Source organism: Phalangium opilio, unplaced genomic scaffold (assembly GCF_054372755.1).
Source record: "Phalangium opilio isolate 3A_F unplaced genomic scaffold, DU_Popi_V2 ptg000209l_1, whole genome shotgun sequence".
NCBI classification, from domain to species: Eukaryota; Metazoa; Arthropoda; class Arachnida; order Opiliones; family Phalangiidae; genus Phalangium; species Phalangium opilio.
This window is the reverse complement of record NW_028324217.1, coordinates 17613830-17626148: the sequence shown is the minus strand read 5'-3', so window position 1 is coordinate 17626148 and position 12319 is coordinate 17613830. Positions and strand designations below refer to the sequence as shown.

Genomic DNA, 12319 nt, shown 5'->3' with positions numbered 1-12319 from the left:
CTGACGTTCGAGGCTGTGGACAGTCGTTTGAGGCAAGATGGACGAATCCAACCGGCTGGACCTCAACCTAGAGCGAGAGCCATCCCAGAGGCCGTAGAAGACGAAGTTCTCACCATTTTCGAGGACGAGCCTGAATCAAGTACCCGCCAAGTTGGTCGCCGATTAGGCGTAAACCACACGCTCGTGTGGAAAATCCTCAGAAGCCACCGGTTTCATCCTTTCCATGTTCAAAAAGTTCAAGGTTTGAATCCAGCGGACTACCCACGACGCACGGCGTTTTGTCAGTGGTTTCTGGCTAAAGTAAACGATATCGATTTCCCACGGGATTTGTTGGTTACTGACGAAGCTAACTTTTCACGGGATGGTATTATTAACTTACATAATAAACATCAATGGTCCCAGCTAAACCCCCACGCAACTTGCGTTAGAAGTCACCAAGTACAATTCAGTTTAAACGTGTGGTGTGGTATTGTGGGTGACAATTTAATTGGGCCATATTTCCTAGAGCCCAGGTTAAACGGTGTGGCTTACTTGCAGTTCTTACGGGACGATTTACCGGAACTACTCGAAGACGTACCCTTAGGTTTGGTAAACAGAATGTGGTTCATGCACGATGGTGCACCACCACATTTCAGCATCGCGGTCCGAAATTATCTTAACGCGACCTTCCCTTTGCGGTGGTTAGGTCGAGGTGGACCTGTGGAGTGGCCTGCTCGATCACCCGATCTGAACCCTTGTGATTTCTTTCTTTGGGGCCACCTGAAAGACTTAGTTTATCAGACTGAAGTGCCCGATGTTGAAGAGCTACGTCGACGAATAATTCACGGCTGTCAAACAATTCGCGAAACTCCAGGCATTTTTCAACGTGTAAGGGAATCATTTGTAAGACGTGCTAATGTGTGCCTTAACGCGCGTGGTGAACACTTTGAACAATTTTTGTAACTAGTTGCAATTAAATGTTAAAACTTGTCAATAAATTCATTTTCTTCGTGCATTAATCATGGCGTTTTATCTATGACACATGAAACACTTACTGAACGAAACAAATTAAAGTTTGTTCTTGTTTTTGGGACCACCTTTGTGGGCCATTAACGCCGAAACGTGGCTCTGCATTGTAATTGTTCTCTGGGCGAGTTTACTCTGTTGGAAACAAACAACACGCCCCTTAATTGGAGATGGGTTTTTCAAATACATTCGAGATGTCCTTTTAGGTGTTCTCAAGGTCATACCTAACGTACAAGAGTGTTGTCCGTGATGATGAAGATTTGCGTAGCTTTTTACGGTTTGAGATAACAGGAACAAGCCAGGGATCTTCCAACATGTCCAAGTATCATTCGAAAGACTGCCTCGTTTTTGTAATGCCGCCCGTGGACATTTGGACTAATTCCTGAAAATAACGTTGTTTACGCTGTGCTAATAAAAGTCCCTTCAATCAGAACCATTTTACTTGGTGCTGGGAAGATCTTGAAACATCATGTCACTTGGGATTAATTTTACATTACCACCGTAGGCATACTTCTACTCATTTATACGCTTCTGATTAGTAAAGGTAGAAATCAATTGTTCGATTAAAGGCTATTGAAATTGTCTAGTAATTTTAAACAAGCTGGTTAGTCGGTCTTAAGTGTTACTCCTCATTTTTGGATATTTCCTTGTTTTAGGGGCGAATGTTTGGAAGGCCATATCTCCGTAACAAAATGTTGTACACCCCATGTTCTTTGGTACTTTCCGCTCAGTTTGGTCCCATAAACACGCCCCTTAATTTGTGATGGACTTTTCAGAAACACCCTGTATAGAAAAAATTTCATTGGTTAATTATGAGGATCCTTACTGTAAAAATACGGTAAATTGGAGCCAAGGCTTAAATGATTACCCGGGCATAACGTATCCGGACTTGATTTCATATTTACTATTTAAGGAGAGTTACTATAGTTTTGAGGAATTTAGGGCTTACAAAAGCCTTGAAGCCTATAAACAGTTTGTGGATGGTTGGGTTCGAGATGTTAAAGTGAAGAAATTTAATTCACTTTGCATAGTCAAATGTCATGTAAGTGTAACTGCAAAACTTTTATGTGAAGATTCTTTTACGAAACTTCTGTTTGGATTTGGCAGGTTCTTCATTCTCAAAGGTTAAGGGCAACCGAAAAGCCATTAATACCATGGATAATAGCAGAGGAAGAAGGGAAAATTATTTGCGGTCATTGTACCTGTATCGCAGGACTCGCGGAAAGTTGCACTCACATTGGTGCATTACTGTTTTTTCTTGAATACGCGGTTAGATATAGACAAACAAAAACTGTAACCTGTGAAGCAGCTTACTGGTTAGTACCCCAACTGAAAGAAGTAACCCCATCGACTATCAGTAGCATTGACTTCACAACGCCGGCAAGAAAGAAAATAAAGTTAGACAACCTTCTCGATTCATCTCTTCCTTCATCAATACCAGTGTCTAATGTAAAGAAATCTAAGCCCGTTCCGGCACAAAGTAAAGAAGAATTGAACTCTTATAGGCAAAAATTACACGCAGTTAATCCGAAGGCAGCTATTTTCTCCCTTTTACACGAGTACCAAGAATCGTTCATCCCAAAATGCTTTGAGAAGTGTAGATTTCCACAGATTTTAACCGAGCTATATGAAGAGGATAATGTGAATCTTTCATTTCAAGAACTTGTGGAGAAGAGTAAGCACCTCCAAATCAAAGTTTCCAAGGAGCAATTGTTAAATGTGGAAAAATCCACTAAGGGACAAGCTAATTCAAATAAATGGTTTTTATTCCGAAGTGGGCGTATAACCGCTTCTAAGTTGAAAGCATCTTGCCACACTAATCCTGACAAGCCATCAATCTCTCTGATAAAATTTGTATGCTATCCAAAGTCATGCACATTTTCAACCGAAGCTACTAAATGGGGGTCTACTAATGAACGGGATGCGAGAAGTCAATATTACAATTTAATGAAGCACAAGCACAAAAATCTAGGCGTTGAGGAGTGTGGACTTTTCTTAAGTGAAGATTATCCTTATCTTGGCGCGTCCCCAGATGGTTTAATATCTTGTGATTGCTGTGGAGAGGGAGTTTTGGAATTGAAATGCCCTTATGTTTTTCGCAACGCAGTAATAGAAGAAACCATTGGTTCAGAAAATTCCTGTCTCGATGGGGAGATGTTGTTGATTAAAAATAATTCCTATTTCTATCAAGTTCAGGCGCAGATTTTTATAACAAATAGGAAATTTTGTGACTTTTGCATTTGGACAACAAAAGATTTTTTTCTTCAACGAGTTCTGCCTGATCAAGTTTTTTGGAGTTCTGTCCTTAGAAAGGCAGGTTTTTTTTTCGACAACGTGATAATGCCTGAACTTTTGGGGAAATTTTTCACGCGCAGTTGGCAAGTTCCAAAGGAAAATGTATTGTCCGTACAAGAATCAGACAGTCTATCTTCATTAGTTCCACAACCAGGAACAGCAAATTTACAAGCTCAAACTATTCAAGCTTTCGCGCCTCCTAAAATGAGTCAGGTGCAAAAACCCTCGCAAGGCGAAACCGACCCAATTTCAAAGACCCTCACCTTCTAAAACACGTTCCCCTTCAATTCTACAAGCAACTCTGGCGCAATCCCCACAAAGAGTGAACCAGAGAATTCTTACTCCTCAAAGTCCTAACATCAGGTGTAACAGTTCTAAGAAATTGGAAAGAAAGCGTAAAAAGTGGTGTTTGCCTAACTGTAAAGGCAAACGAACGGATAAATTCATTGCTTGTGATAACGCGACCTGTTCAGTAGAATGGTTTCACGTGAAGTGCTTGGGAATGAAATCCATTCCTCCGGGTTCTTGGTTTTGTCCTCAGTGCAGAATCCAAACAAAATAATATATGAATTAACTGAAAACATTGTTATATTTTATTTGTTTTAAAAAAGGTTAAAGGTTTCAAAAACCTCGGCATTAAAACAAAGCTTAAAAAGTTAAGTTCCTATTATTTATATGTTATAATCTATTTATATATAATAATTAGAGTTTATGTATTTTTTAATATTTGTTTGGATTTAAATCTTAATATATTTAACTCCTTTTTTTAAGTACAAAATAATAAAATATGGGATATCAATAAAAAGTAAATTTTCTTTTCCTTGAAATAAACCAAACATAGTTTTTCTAGTCAATGATAGTTATTCAAATGGTATAATTGGACTAGAAAGATTCGTCAATGCACAACAAACTACCGCAATTTTGTCAATTGCCGCTAAATCCTCGCCATCGCAACATCCCAAAAGTTCAATTGGCATTTTTATATGGAGAATCCTAAATTTTTGGCGAAGAAAACCGATAACACGCTCCACATGTATCCTTACATGTGCTATATCTCTCGTGGACTCCACGTCTTTTGCCGCTAATTGGTTTTTTCTTCCTTTTTTCGTAGGGATTTTAACTTCGGCATAATGAAATGCAACACTCTCCTCAATGTCAAAACCCCTATCTGCTAAAAGCACGTCTCCAGGCAGAAGATTTTCCAAAATACCACAATTTTCGGTGATGTGTGTCTGTCACACGACCTCCCCAGCCTTTCGAAATGAAAGTTACTGTCCCTTGAGGACTAATTCCAATTAAAAATTTCACAGTATTTTGATGTTTATACTGAGACCAAGTTTGCGCTTTTGCCAAGAGCGAGGCTGATTTGTCACAAAACACCTCAAAACAATCTATGACAACAACCACCTTTTTACCAAATTTTTCTTGGAAAGTTATGGGCATTGTTTTTTGAAGGGCCTCTCGTTCTGGCCAAAAAATGTTTTTACAATTTCGATGGTATAAAGCATTTAGACAGTTATAAAATGTTCTCCCAACAGTACGGTCTGAAACGTTAAATCTGTACGCAAGATCCAAGTGGGTGCAACCTAATCTTAATTTCATAAGCGTTAAAATCAGTTGTTGAAACTCGGTTAATTTGGCTTTCGGGGGCTTAAAAAGGTAAGGTTTGACTTCTTCATACACTACGAGCAATAATTCATAATTTTCTAATCCCGTAAAAAAGTTCACCTTTGCGTATTGGTCCTTGAAAAATGACTGCTTCAACAAATGTTTTTCTAGTTCCTTTTTAGTTTCAAGGAGACTAGAATTTAATTCCTTCAAATCATTGATAAGATTTTTAGTCTGCTCTTCCGACACTTTCAGCTTTTCTTTCAAGTTTTCAATTCGTAACTCTGCACTTTCTAATTCAAAAGTGTAAGAAACCCTAAACTTGGTTTGCGTTCCCTGGTGAATTAAATCAGGTCTTGCTGGTGTTTTCTGCAGTATTATATCTTGCTCCATCTGCATATCATCCTCAGTTAAAAACTCATTTGTCTGTGTGCCCTGCTCAATTAAAATGGTATTTGTTTGCGTGACCTGCTCAGTTAAAACCGTATCAGTCGCTGTGCATTCGTCGACATTAGAAAGTCTTTTATCTCCTGTTCGTTCGCAGTTTTGAGTGTTTACATCAATGTCTTGCATCACTTGTTCTTCATCTACTCTAGGTATCGGCCCGACTATATTCGATGGTTCATTTGGACGAGCATGGCGTTTTAGCCTCCTTTCATACCGTTTCGCCTTAGATAGAATGGCTTGTTGTTTACTTAGTTTTGGCCATACCAACAGCGAAGGTGCCCAGTCTGGATGAGTTTCATCGTAAAGCTTTGCTGGAATTCCTATACAAGTAACACATATTAATAGATGCTCGTTTTTAATTCTTTCCATTTTCAATTTTCATACAACAAAATATTTAGCACAAACCTGAAATAAAATGTTTGGAACACACCCGCATTAAGTCTATTTGTGCATCACTCAGCTTAGTACTACATATGCCCGTTTGCGGCCTTGGTCCAATGCTTCTCATCCACTGAAATCGCCTCTTCGTTGATAAATCCAAGGTTTTTTTACCTTGATTTCTTATTATTCTTGGAATTCTAAAGAATTTCTCACGACTTTCAGCAACAGCTTTGCTTTTACACTCAAAAACGCAACAGTATAGCACCATCTTTCGAGAGTTCAATGTATTTTTGTAGAGGGCGACACATACAATATGGCGGCCGATTCAAAATTCAAATCGGGCGGTAAAAAATTACAAACCGGTGACGTCACTGAATTGTTCGTGCTGTTTATAAAGCATTTTTAATATATTTACCCATTTTTTTCGTGGCCAAATTTCAATTTATATTTTGAGACCTATTTCATAATTTTCAGTCCGTCACTTGGCGAATAATCAACATTCAATGTAATGTAAATCCATCTATTAATTCATGTGACTTTGTATTTTCCACTTTTCTTTGTTCTTACCTTAATTGTTGTTAAATCGTTAGTTTCATTAGAACTTAATGCGATGAAACGAATAATGAGGTTAAAAGTTCCGTGTAGGTCTGGTTTAATAATTACACAAAAACGAAGTTCATAAGGGTTGTGAATCACAAAAAAGGAGGATAAGAACAGTTGCATGAACATTTGTAGGAAGTCCCACCATGTGAAGGCTAGACAGTTCCCGTAATCAAACGTCTAACGATTATAATAGAGTTCAAGGCAATCATTTCAATTCATTTGACGGATTGCTCTTAAGTGGATTAGTCGGAGACCAGTTGATAATGAATAGCGCAAATGCTTGAACATTTGATAGATGTCCCGCCATTTGGAGGCTATACGTTACTCGTTACATCTCGTACCCGTGATGGTGGAGTAAGAAGACAATGCGACAGATTCGGTTTATGTGGAATGGGCGAGAGACTAGGCAGATGATGGAATAGTGGCCACTAAAAGGGTGGATCGGTACTCGAGTAAAATAGTTAACATAGTGAAATACAATTTCCCCAATTACGAGAAAAAGCGTACTCAGTTCAGAAATGGGGAATACCGCGAACGCGCTCTATTGTAACAAAGAACAGAAAGACAGACACAGAAACGTCCCAGACAGTACCTCTCAATAGCGTAACGTTCCTATAACAAAGAGGAGAGAGAGAGAGACGGAGAGATAAAAGAGGAGGGAAATAGGGAGAGAGAATCAGCATAGGCAGCCGTGATCCATGCGTAGTGAGAAGAGGGGAAAATATACGGTACGCCGCGGCTCTTAACGCGCAACTTTCTTTCGGGCTACCAATACTAGAGAGAAATTTCAGTTACGTAGGGGATGACAGGTCCCCCCTTAGCGCGAAAGAAGTGCGTCCTAAATCTTATCGTACCAGAAATTTTTGTTACTACCCCCCCCCCCCATTTTTTCCATTTTTCGGCGGAAGTTATAGAGCGCGTTTCTATCTCCCTATTTCCCTCCTCTTTGGAGAGATAATTAGTATAGGCAGCCGTGATCCATGCGTGCAGGGGTAAATCTACGGACGGTACGTCGCGGCGCCTGAGCGCAGCTTTATCGCGCATAGTTGACATAGGGAATGACAGAGACAAGACAAGGAGGTCCATCCGCCCACGCGGAAAGGATATGAGTCCTGAAACTGAACTTTTAGAAAACTGTTTTAACTACCCCTTATTTTGCCATTTTTTAGCGCATTTTATAAAGCCTGTTTCTATCACCTCTCTGTCCTCTTTGCCTATAATAGAGGTAAAAATATAGTGTTAAGAATGTTTACCGGCGAAAAAACATTATCCACAAACCTTAGGTCAAATGGTCGTTAAATGTTTCCCTCAAAATGTTTAACAGATGTTCGTGGAATTAATTGCAAGCAAATGAAAGGAAAATACAAGTTACAAGTATTTATTCGCTCTCGATTGCCCCCTCCCCATTTGCGCAATTGGCAATTCTCTAGCCTTGCAACCACAACAAGATAATGAGGCGTCTCTGTATTTTTTTTTATTTTAGCATTAACAGTTACGGCCCATTCATTACAGAAAAGGATGAAAAATAAAGTTTTTGTCCAACAATATTTTAAATGCTCATGTTACGATTAAAAAGAAATTTTACATTGTCTAGCAGCCTTCAAGTACATCTAGTCATTCATGTGACTTCTACGTTCATGTTCTGTCAAAGAACTCTTCCACGTACTTGCATAGTCACATTGATCACATTTCATTTGAAGGGTTTTTCGCCACTGTGAATGCGTTGATGTTTGATCAAATGAACCTTCTGCGTGGATCCATAGTCACATTGATCACATTTGAAGGGCTTTTCACCACTGTGAATGCGTTGATGCGCGATCAAATTAATCTTCTGCGAACATTTATAGTTACACTCTTCACATTTGAAGGGTTTTTCACCACTGTGAATGCGTTTATGCGCGACTAAATTAATCTTCACTGTGCTGGCATAGTCACACTGATCACATTTGAAGGGTTTTTCACCACTGTGAATGCGTTGATGAATGGTCAAATCAATCTTCCGCCTACATTTATAGTCACACTTCTCACATTTGAAGGGTTTTTTACCACTGTGAATGCGTTTATGCGCGACTAAATTAATCTTCACTGAGCTGGCATAGTGACACTGATCACATTTGAAGGGTTTTTCACCACTGTGAATGCGTTGATGAATGGTCAAATCAATCTTCCGCCTACATTTATAGTCACACTTCTCACATTTGAAGGGTTTTTTACCACTGTGAATGCGTTTATGCGCGACTAAATTAATCTTCACTGAGCTGGCATAGTGACACTGATCACATTTGAAGGGTTTTTCACCACTGTGAATGCGTTGATGTGCGATCAAATTATACTTGTGCGTGCTGGCATAATCACATTGATCACATTTGAAGGGTTTTTCGCCACTGTGAATGCGTTGATGTCTGATCAATGTACTCTTCTGCGTGGATCCATAGTCACACTGGTCACATTTGAAGGGTTTTTCGCCACTGTGAATGCGTTTATGTCTGTTCAAATCCTTCTTCCACGTACTTGCATAGTCACATTGATCACATTTGAATAGTTTTTCTTCGTTACCCTTTCTGGCGTGAGGTTGTGGACCCCTTTTATATTCAGCAGAATATTTGATCCGAGTTGAACGTTTCTTCTTGAATTTTCCTACAGAAAATTATTAACGAAATATAGAAACGACACACATACCATTTATAATATAGCATCAATAATACAGTAACATTCAAGCGCACTTCATAAAAAATGTAATGCTAAGGCCTGTACGAAAACTCAGTGTTAAAGAAAAGAAACAGTACTGATCAAAGCGTTAGCCGATGAGCAAATAACCACATCAACCAAAAGGGGATGAACGAACATCAACTGAAATGAAGGAGAAACCTTGGCGCGAAACTAGAAAGGTTGAATTAATGCTGAGTGAACACAAGTTACCAATTTATTTCGTTCTTGCACCTCCTCTCTCTTGTCAAGTCTAGTTTTCACTTTGTTTCTCTGCCTGGCAAATGGCACGCCAGAGATCTTATTAGTGTTATATTTTCCACATATGTGAAATAAAGTACAATTGACACATAATTAAATATAACTAATGTGGATATCCCTTCGATAGATAATCATAAAACTAATTGTTCCAAAAATCTGAGTAACCAGAAACAATATCTCATTTTATCCAGCAACAAATAAACTCCGAATTTTTGGTCGAAATAAGTACCAGCATAAGAAAATAATATAAAGCTCCCTATAAGTATGAGTCTCTCCATTTAAGCCATGTAAACAGCATTTTCTTCCATTGAAATTTTTAAAAAGGCTCTAAAGCCACCTATTAAGAACTTATGGCGTTAAAAAAATTTATAATGTAATTAAATCGTTAAAGGTCTTGAAGTTATTATTATGATAATTATAACTGATTAAGTGCATGTCAAAATTATCATAATAAGTTAATAGATAGCGCGAGATTTCGACGACCAAGGCTAGCCCCTACACATATGAGGTAAGGAATGTCTGTGTCTCTACGGGCGTGGCCAAAATTCCCCGGCCCATCGTGCTTTTCGCGGACACCTTAGGTGGCGGTTTCGCCCCCCTTTACTCGTAGTGGCAAAACTTCTCCCTTGGGTCATAAATAGGAAGCGCGCCAAATTTGGAAGCATATGCTGTAGTATGAATATGAGCTACGTTTCATACTTAAAGGGAGCTATGTATTATTTTCTTATGGTACCAGCGATAAGAAAGGAGTGAAGACCCTTGCGAAAGAGGACATTTTAAAGGTTCTGATACATTATAATCTAGCTTTATTGCGCGTCCATAACACCCAGTGGGCTATATTTCAATGGGTCACGATTTCAATGCATAGAGAGGTGGGGGCTAGCCCCTACGCCACAGCTTACCGACAGCGCCCTATACTAAGTATTAACCTCAGCAAGTTTTGATGGGAAGGAGAAAACGGGTTACACCGCGCAGGAAAAAGTGGGTGACAACTTTCAGAACTCTATGCAGAAGGTTTTGTACCCAGTTTTTCACTCGGTGACACACAGGGTTGGAAATAAGGTGGATTTTGTTAGTGGTCCTCAGGACTTTCAACAAGTTGCCACTAAATATCAATCAGCATGTCTAATGATATTTGAAGTTCTTCATCCTTTTCTGAACTATCCTTATTGCGTTTTACTTCCTTTCGGTGGCTATATCTTCTCTCGCTCTCAGTAAGCCATAGTGCGAGAGTTCCCTTAGGATCAAAATCCTGTAATGTGACTATACTAGTACCATACACTACTGCCTAATGCGACTACTGACAACTAGTACTGACTATGGTCTAGGCTGTTGACTACAAGAGACTCATTCTAGAGTATAGACTACAAAACATTTGTAGGGAAGTTGTAGCTAAGGAGTACTAACTATATAGGAGTAGAATTGGTAAAACCATTTGTTCAGCTAGAAAAATTCTAATAAGAAACCCCGATTTAACAAACTGGTCCCACCGTCTTTTTTTTTTTCAAAAACGATAATTAATAATAAGCACTGACCGCCGGTTTTGGAATAAATAAACTGGTCCGAGCAATTAATAAACTGGTTTTGGACTTGTAAATCTGTCTTATTTCCAACCCTGTGCCACAGTCCGGGATCGAACCCGGGACTCTCTTGCTGCGAGGCGAAAGGTCCAAAAGCTGAACACTATTTGATTTTATCGGTAGAGAGTTCACTCGTTTTTCGAAAAATGTTAAAAATATATTCGGATATTTTTACTGATTTGAACGTTTTTGAAAACGTCCTTAGTTTTAGCGGGAATTTAACTCGTTCACTAAATAAACTAATCATGGATAAAGACAACCTCTTTGACAAAAGCGTAGGCGAGAAGAAAGTAGGGACAGGTCAGTGTTATTTAACATTTTCTTCTATTAACGCCCCAAGCGAATTTAACCCATTAAATAATTTTTGGTAAATTTAGCGCTGGAACGTAAAATGTTTATCTATCTCGTACCCAAGAAATTGTTTTGCATAATTGTTTCGAATAAGTTACGGCGAGGATGACAAAACAAGTTTAAAAAAAAACTCAGTACATTATGGCCTTGACAACCATATCTTCTCTATATAAATCGAAGTCCTGACTGACTGACAGATAATCACCGCCCAGCCCAAACCGCTTGCCCTAAAAGGCTGAACATCAGCAGGAACGTTACCCATAAGCAGTAGGCGCGTACGAAGAAGGATATTTCCAATCTGCCCCCATCTTAATAAATGGCGCCCAGAAATGTCAAAAATCTTCTCTATGCAACAAATTCGGAGCGTTTCAACCGATTTCACAAATATTTTGTACACTGGTTTCCTTTAGCCTATAGACGGGCTATATGGTCTTTCGGGATCGATTTGTTGCCATCATTTTAAATGGCGGCCAGAAATTTAAAAACAATTCTTTATGGAATAATGTAAGCATGAAAAGTAATAAAAAATGTCCCGACGAGCTGCAGGCAAACGCCGAGTGCCTTCACTCCTAGGGTGCTACAAAAAGGTTAGTCATCAGTAAAATCTAACCATTCTTTATATCATTTTCATGCAAGTTCTTATTTCACGCGACCAACGCCGCGGGTAAAAGCTAGTTCCGAATTAAAATGGAGGAGAGATGGAAAGTAGAACTCGTCGAACGATATTTTCGGATAAAAATCCAAGATGGAAACTTATGACGACACACCTAGAATCCTCGAGATATTTCCCAATTTTTTGATACGGGTTCTGCACGAACCCTGGAATAGGGATCTGCCTGCTTTTACCAGGAATATTAAATAGGTTTTTTCAGTTTTTCACCTAGATAGCAGCATTGCCAATAGCGTATTCAACTTAGCGCTCAAGGGCGCTAGATCTGCTCGCGCTCCGATTTCCGTTTTCCATTTACCGAGCGCTGGACCCAAGATCCCATCGGTGCTAATCTGTAGAGAATTGATAGCTCGTTAAATTTGTATCGACGATTAGGACGGGCTCGTAAACGCAGCTCAAGAAATGAAGCGCA

General features: G+C 39.2%; 3 protein-coding genes across 4 annotated transcripts in view; 1 reads left to right on the top strand and 2 right to left on the bottom strand.

The window, feature by feature from the left end:
* Positions 1 to 1768: 1768 nt before the first annotated feature.
* Positions 1769 to 3920, top strand: LOC149620967 (uncharacterized). Its single transcript, XM_089854660.1, has 2 exons — positions 1769 to 2047; positions 2113 to 3920. The coding sequence occupies exons 1-2, from the start codon at positions 1769 to 1771 to the stop codon at positions 3568 to 3570; spliced, it is 1737 nt and encodes a 578-aa protein (XP_089710786.1). The 3' UTR covers positions 3571 to 3920.
* LOC149620966 (uncharacterized) lies at positions 3875 to 6131 on the bottom strand. 2 transcript variants are annotated; one of them, XM_089854818.1, is made up of 3 exons: positions 5761 to 6131; positions 5377 to 5675; positions 3875 to 5301 (listed from the first exon to the last, which is right to left on the bottom strand). In XM_089854818.1, exons 1-3 carry the CDS (start codon positions 6002 to 6004, stop codon positions 4465 to 4467), a joined length of 1380 nt encoding a protein of 459 aa, XP_089710944.1. In that variant the 5' UTR covers positions 6005 to 6131; the 3' UTR covers positions 3875 to 4464. The 2 variants fall into 2 exon arrangements, with proteins under 2 accessions (XP_089710944.1, XP_089710943.1); XM_089854817.1 differs by having other exon boundaries at positions 3875 to 5675; positions 5761 to 6128.
* A 1675-nt stretch (positions 6132 to 7806) lies between these two features.
* Positions 7807 to 12319, bottom strand: part of LOC149620965 (uncharacterized) — a 41857-nt gene continuing 37344 nt past the window's right edge. The window contains exon 11 of the mRNA XM_089854659.1: positions 7807 to 8976. Within this exon, the coding sequence (XP_089710785.1) occupies positions 8030 to 8976 (947 nt within the window). The 3' untranslated portion in view covers positions 7807 to 8029. The remainder of the gene's footprint in view (positions 8977 to 12319) is intronic.

Excerpts from the sequence above, each read along its gene's own strand:
- LOC149620967 (XM_089854660.1), top strand. The coding sequence starts at position 1,769 with ATGGACTTTTCAGAAACACCCTGTATAGAAAAAATTTCATTGGTTAAT. Across the intron at positions 2,048-2,112 it reads TTTGCATAGTCAAATGTCAT|GTTCTTCATTCTCAAAGGTT; the intron begins GTAAGTGTAACT and ends TGGATTTGGCAG.
- LOC149620966 (XM_089854817.1), bottom strand. The coding sequence starts at position 6,004 with ATGGTGCTATACTGTTGCGTTTTTGAGTGTAAAAGCAAAGCTGTTGCT. Across the intron at positions 5,676-5,760 it reads TTCCAAACATTTTATTTCAG|GAATTCCAGCAAAGCTTTAC; the intron begins GTTTGTGCTAAA and ends TTACTTGTATAG.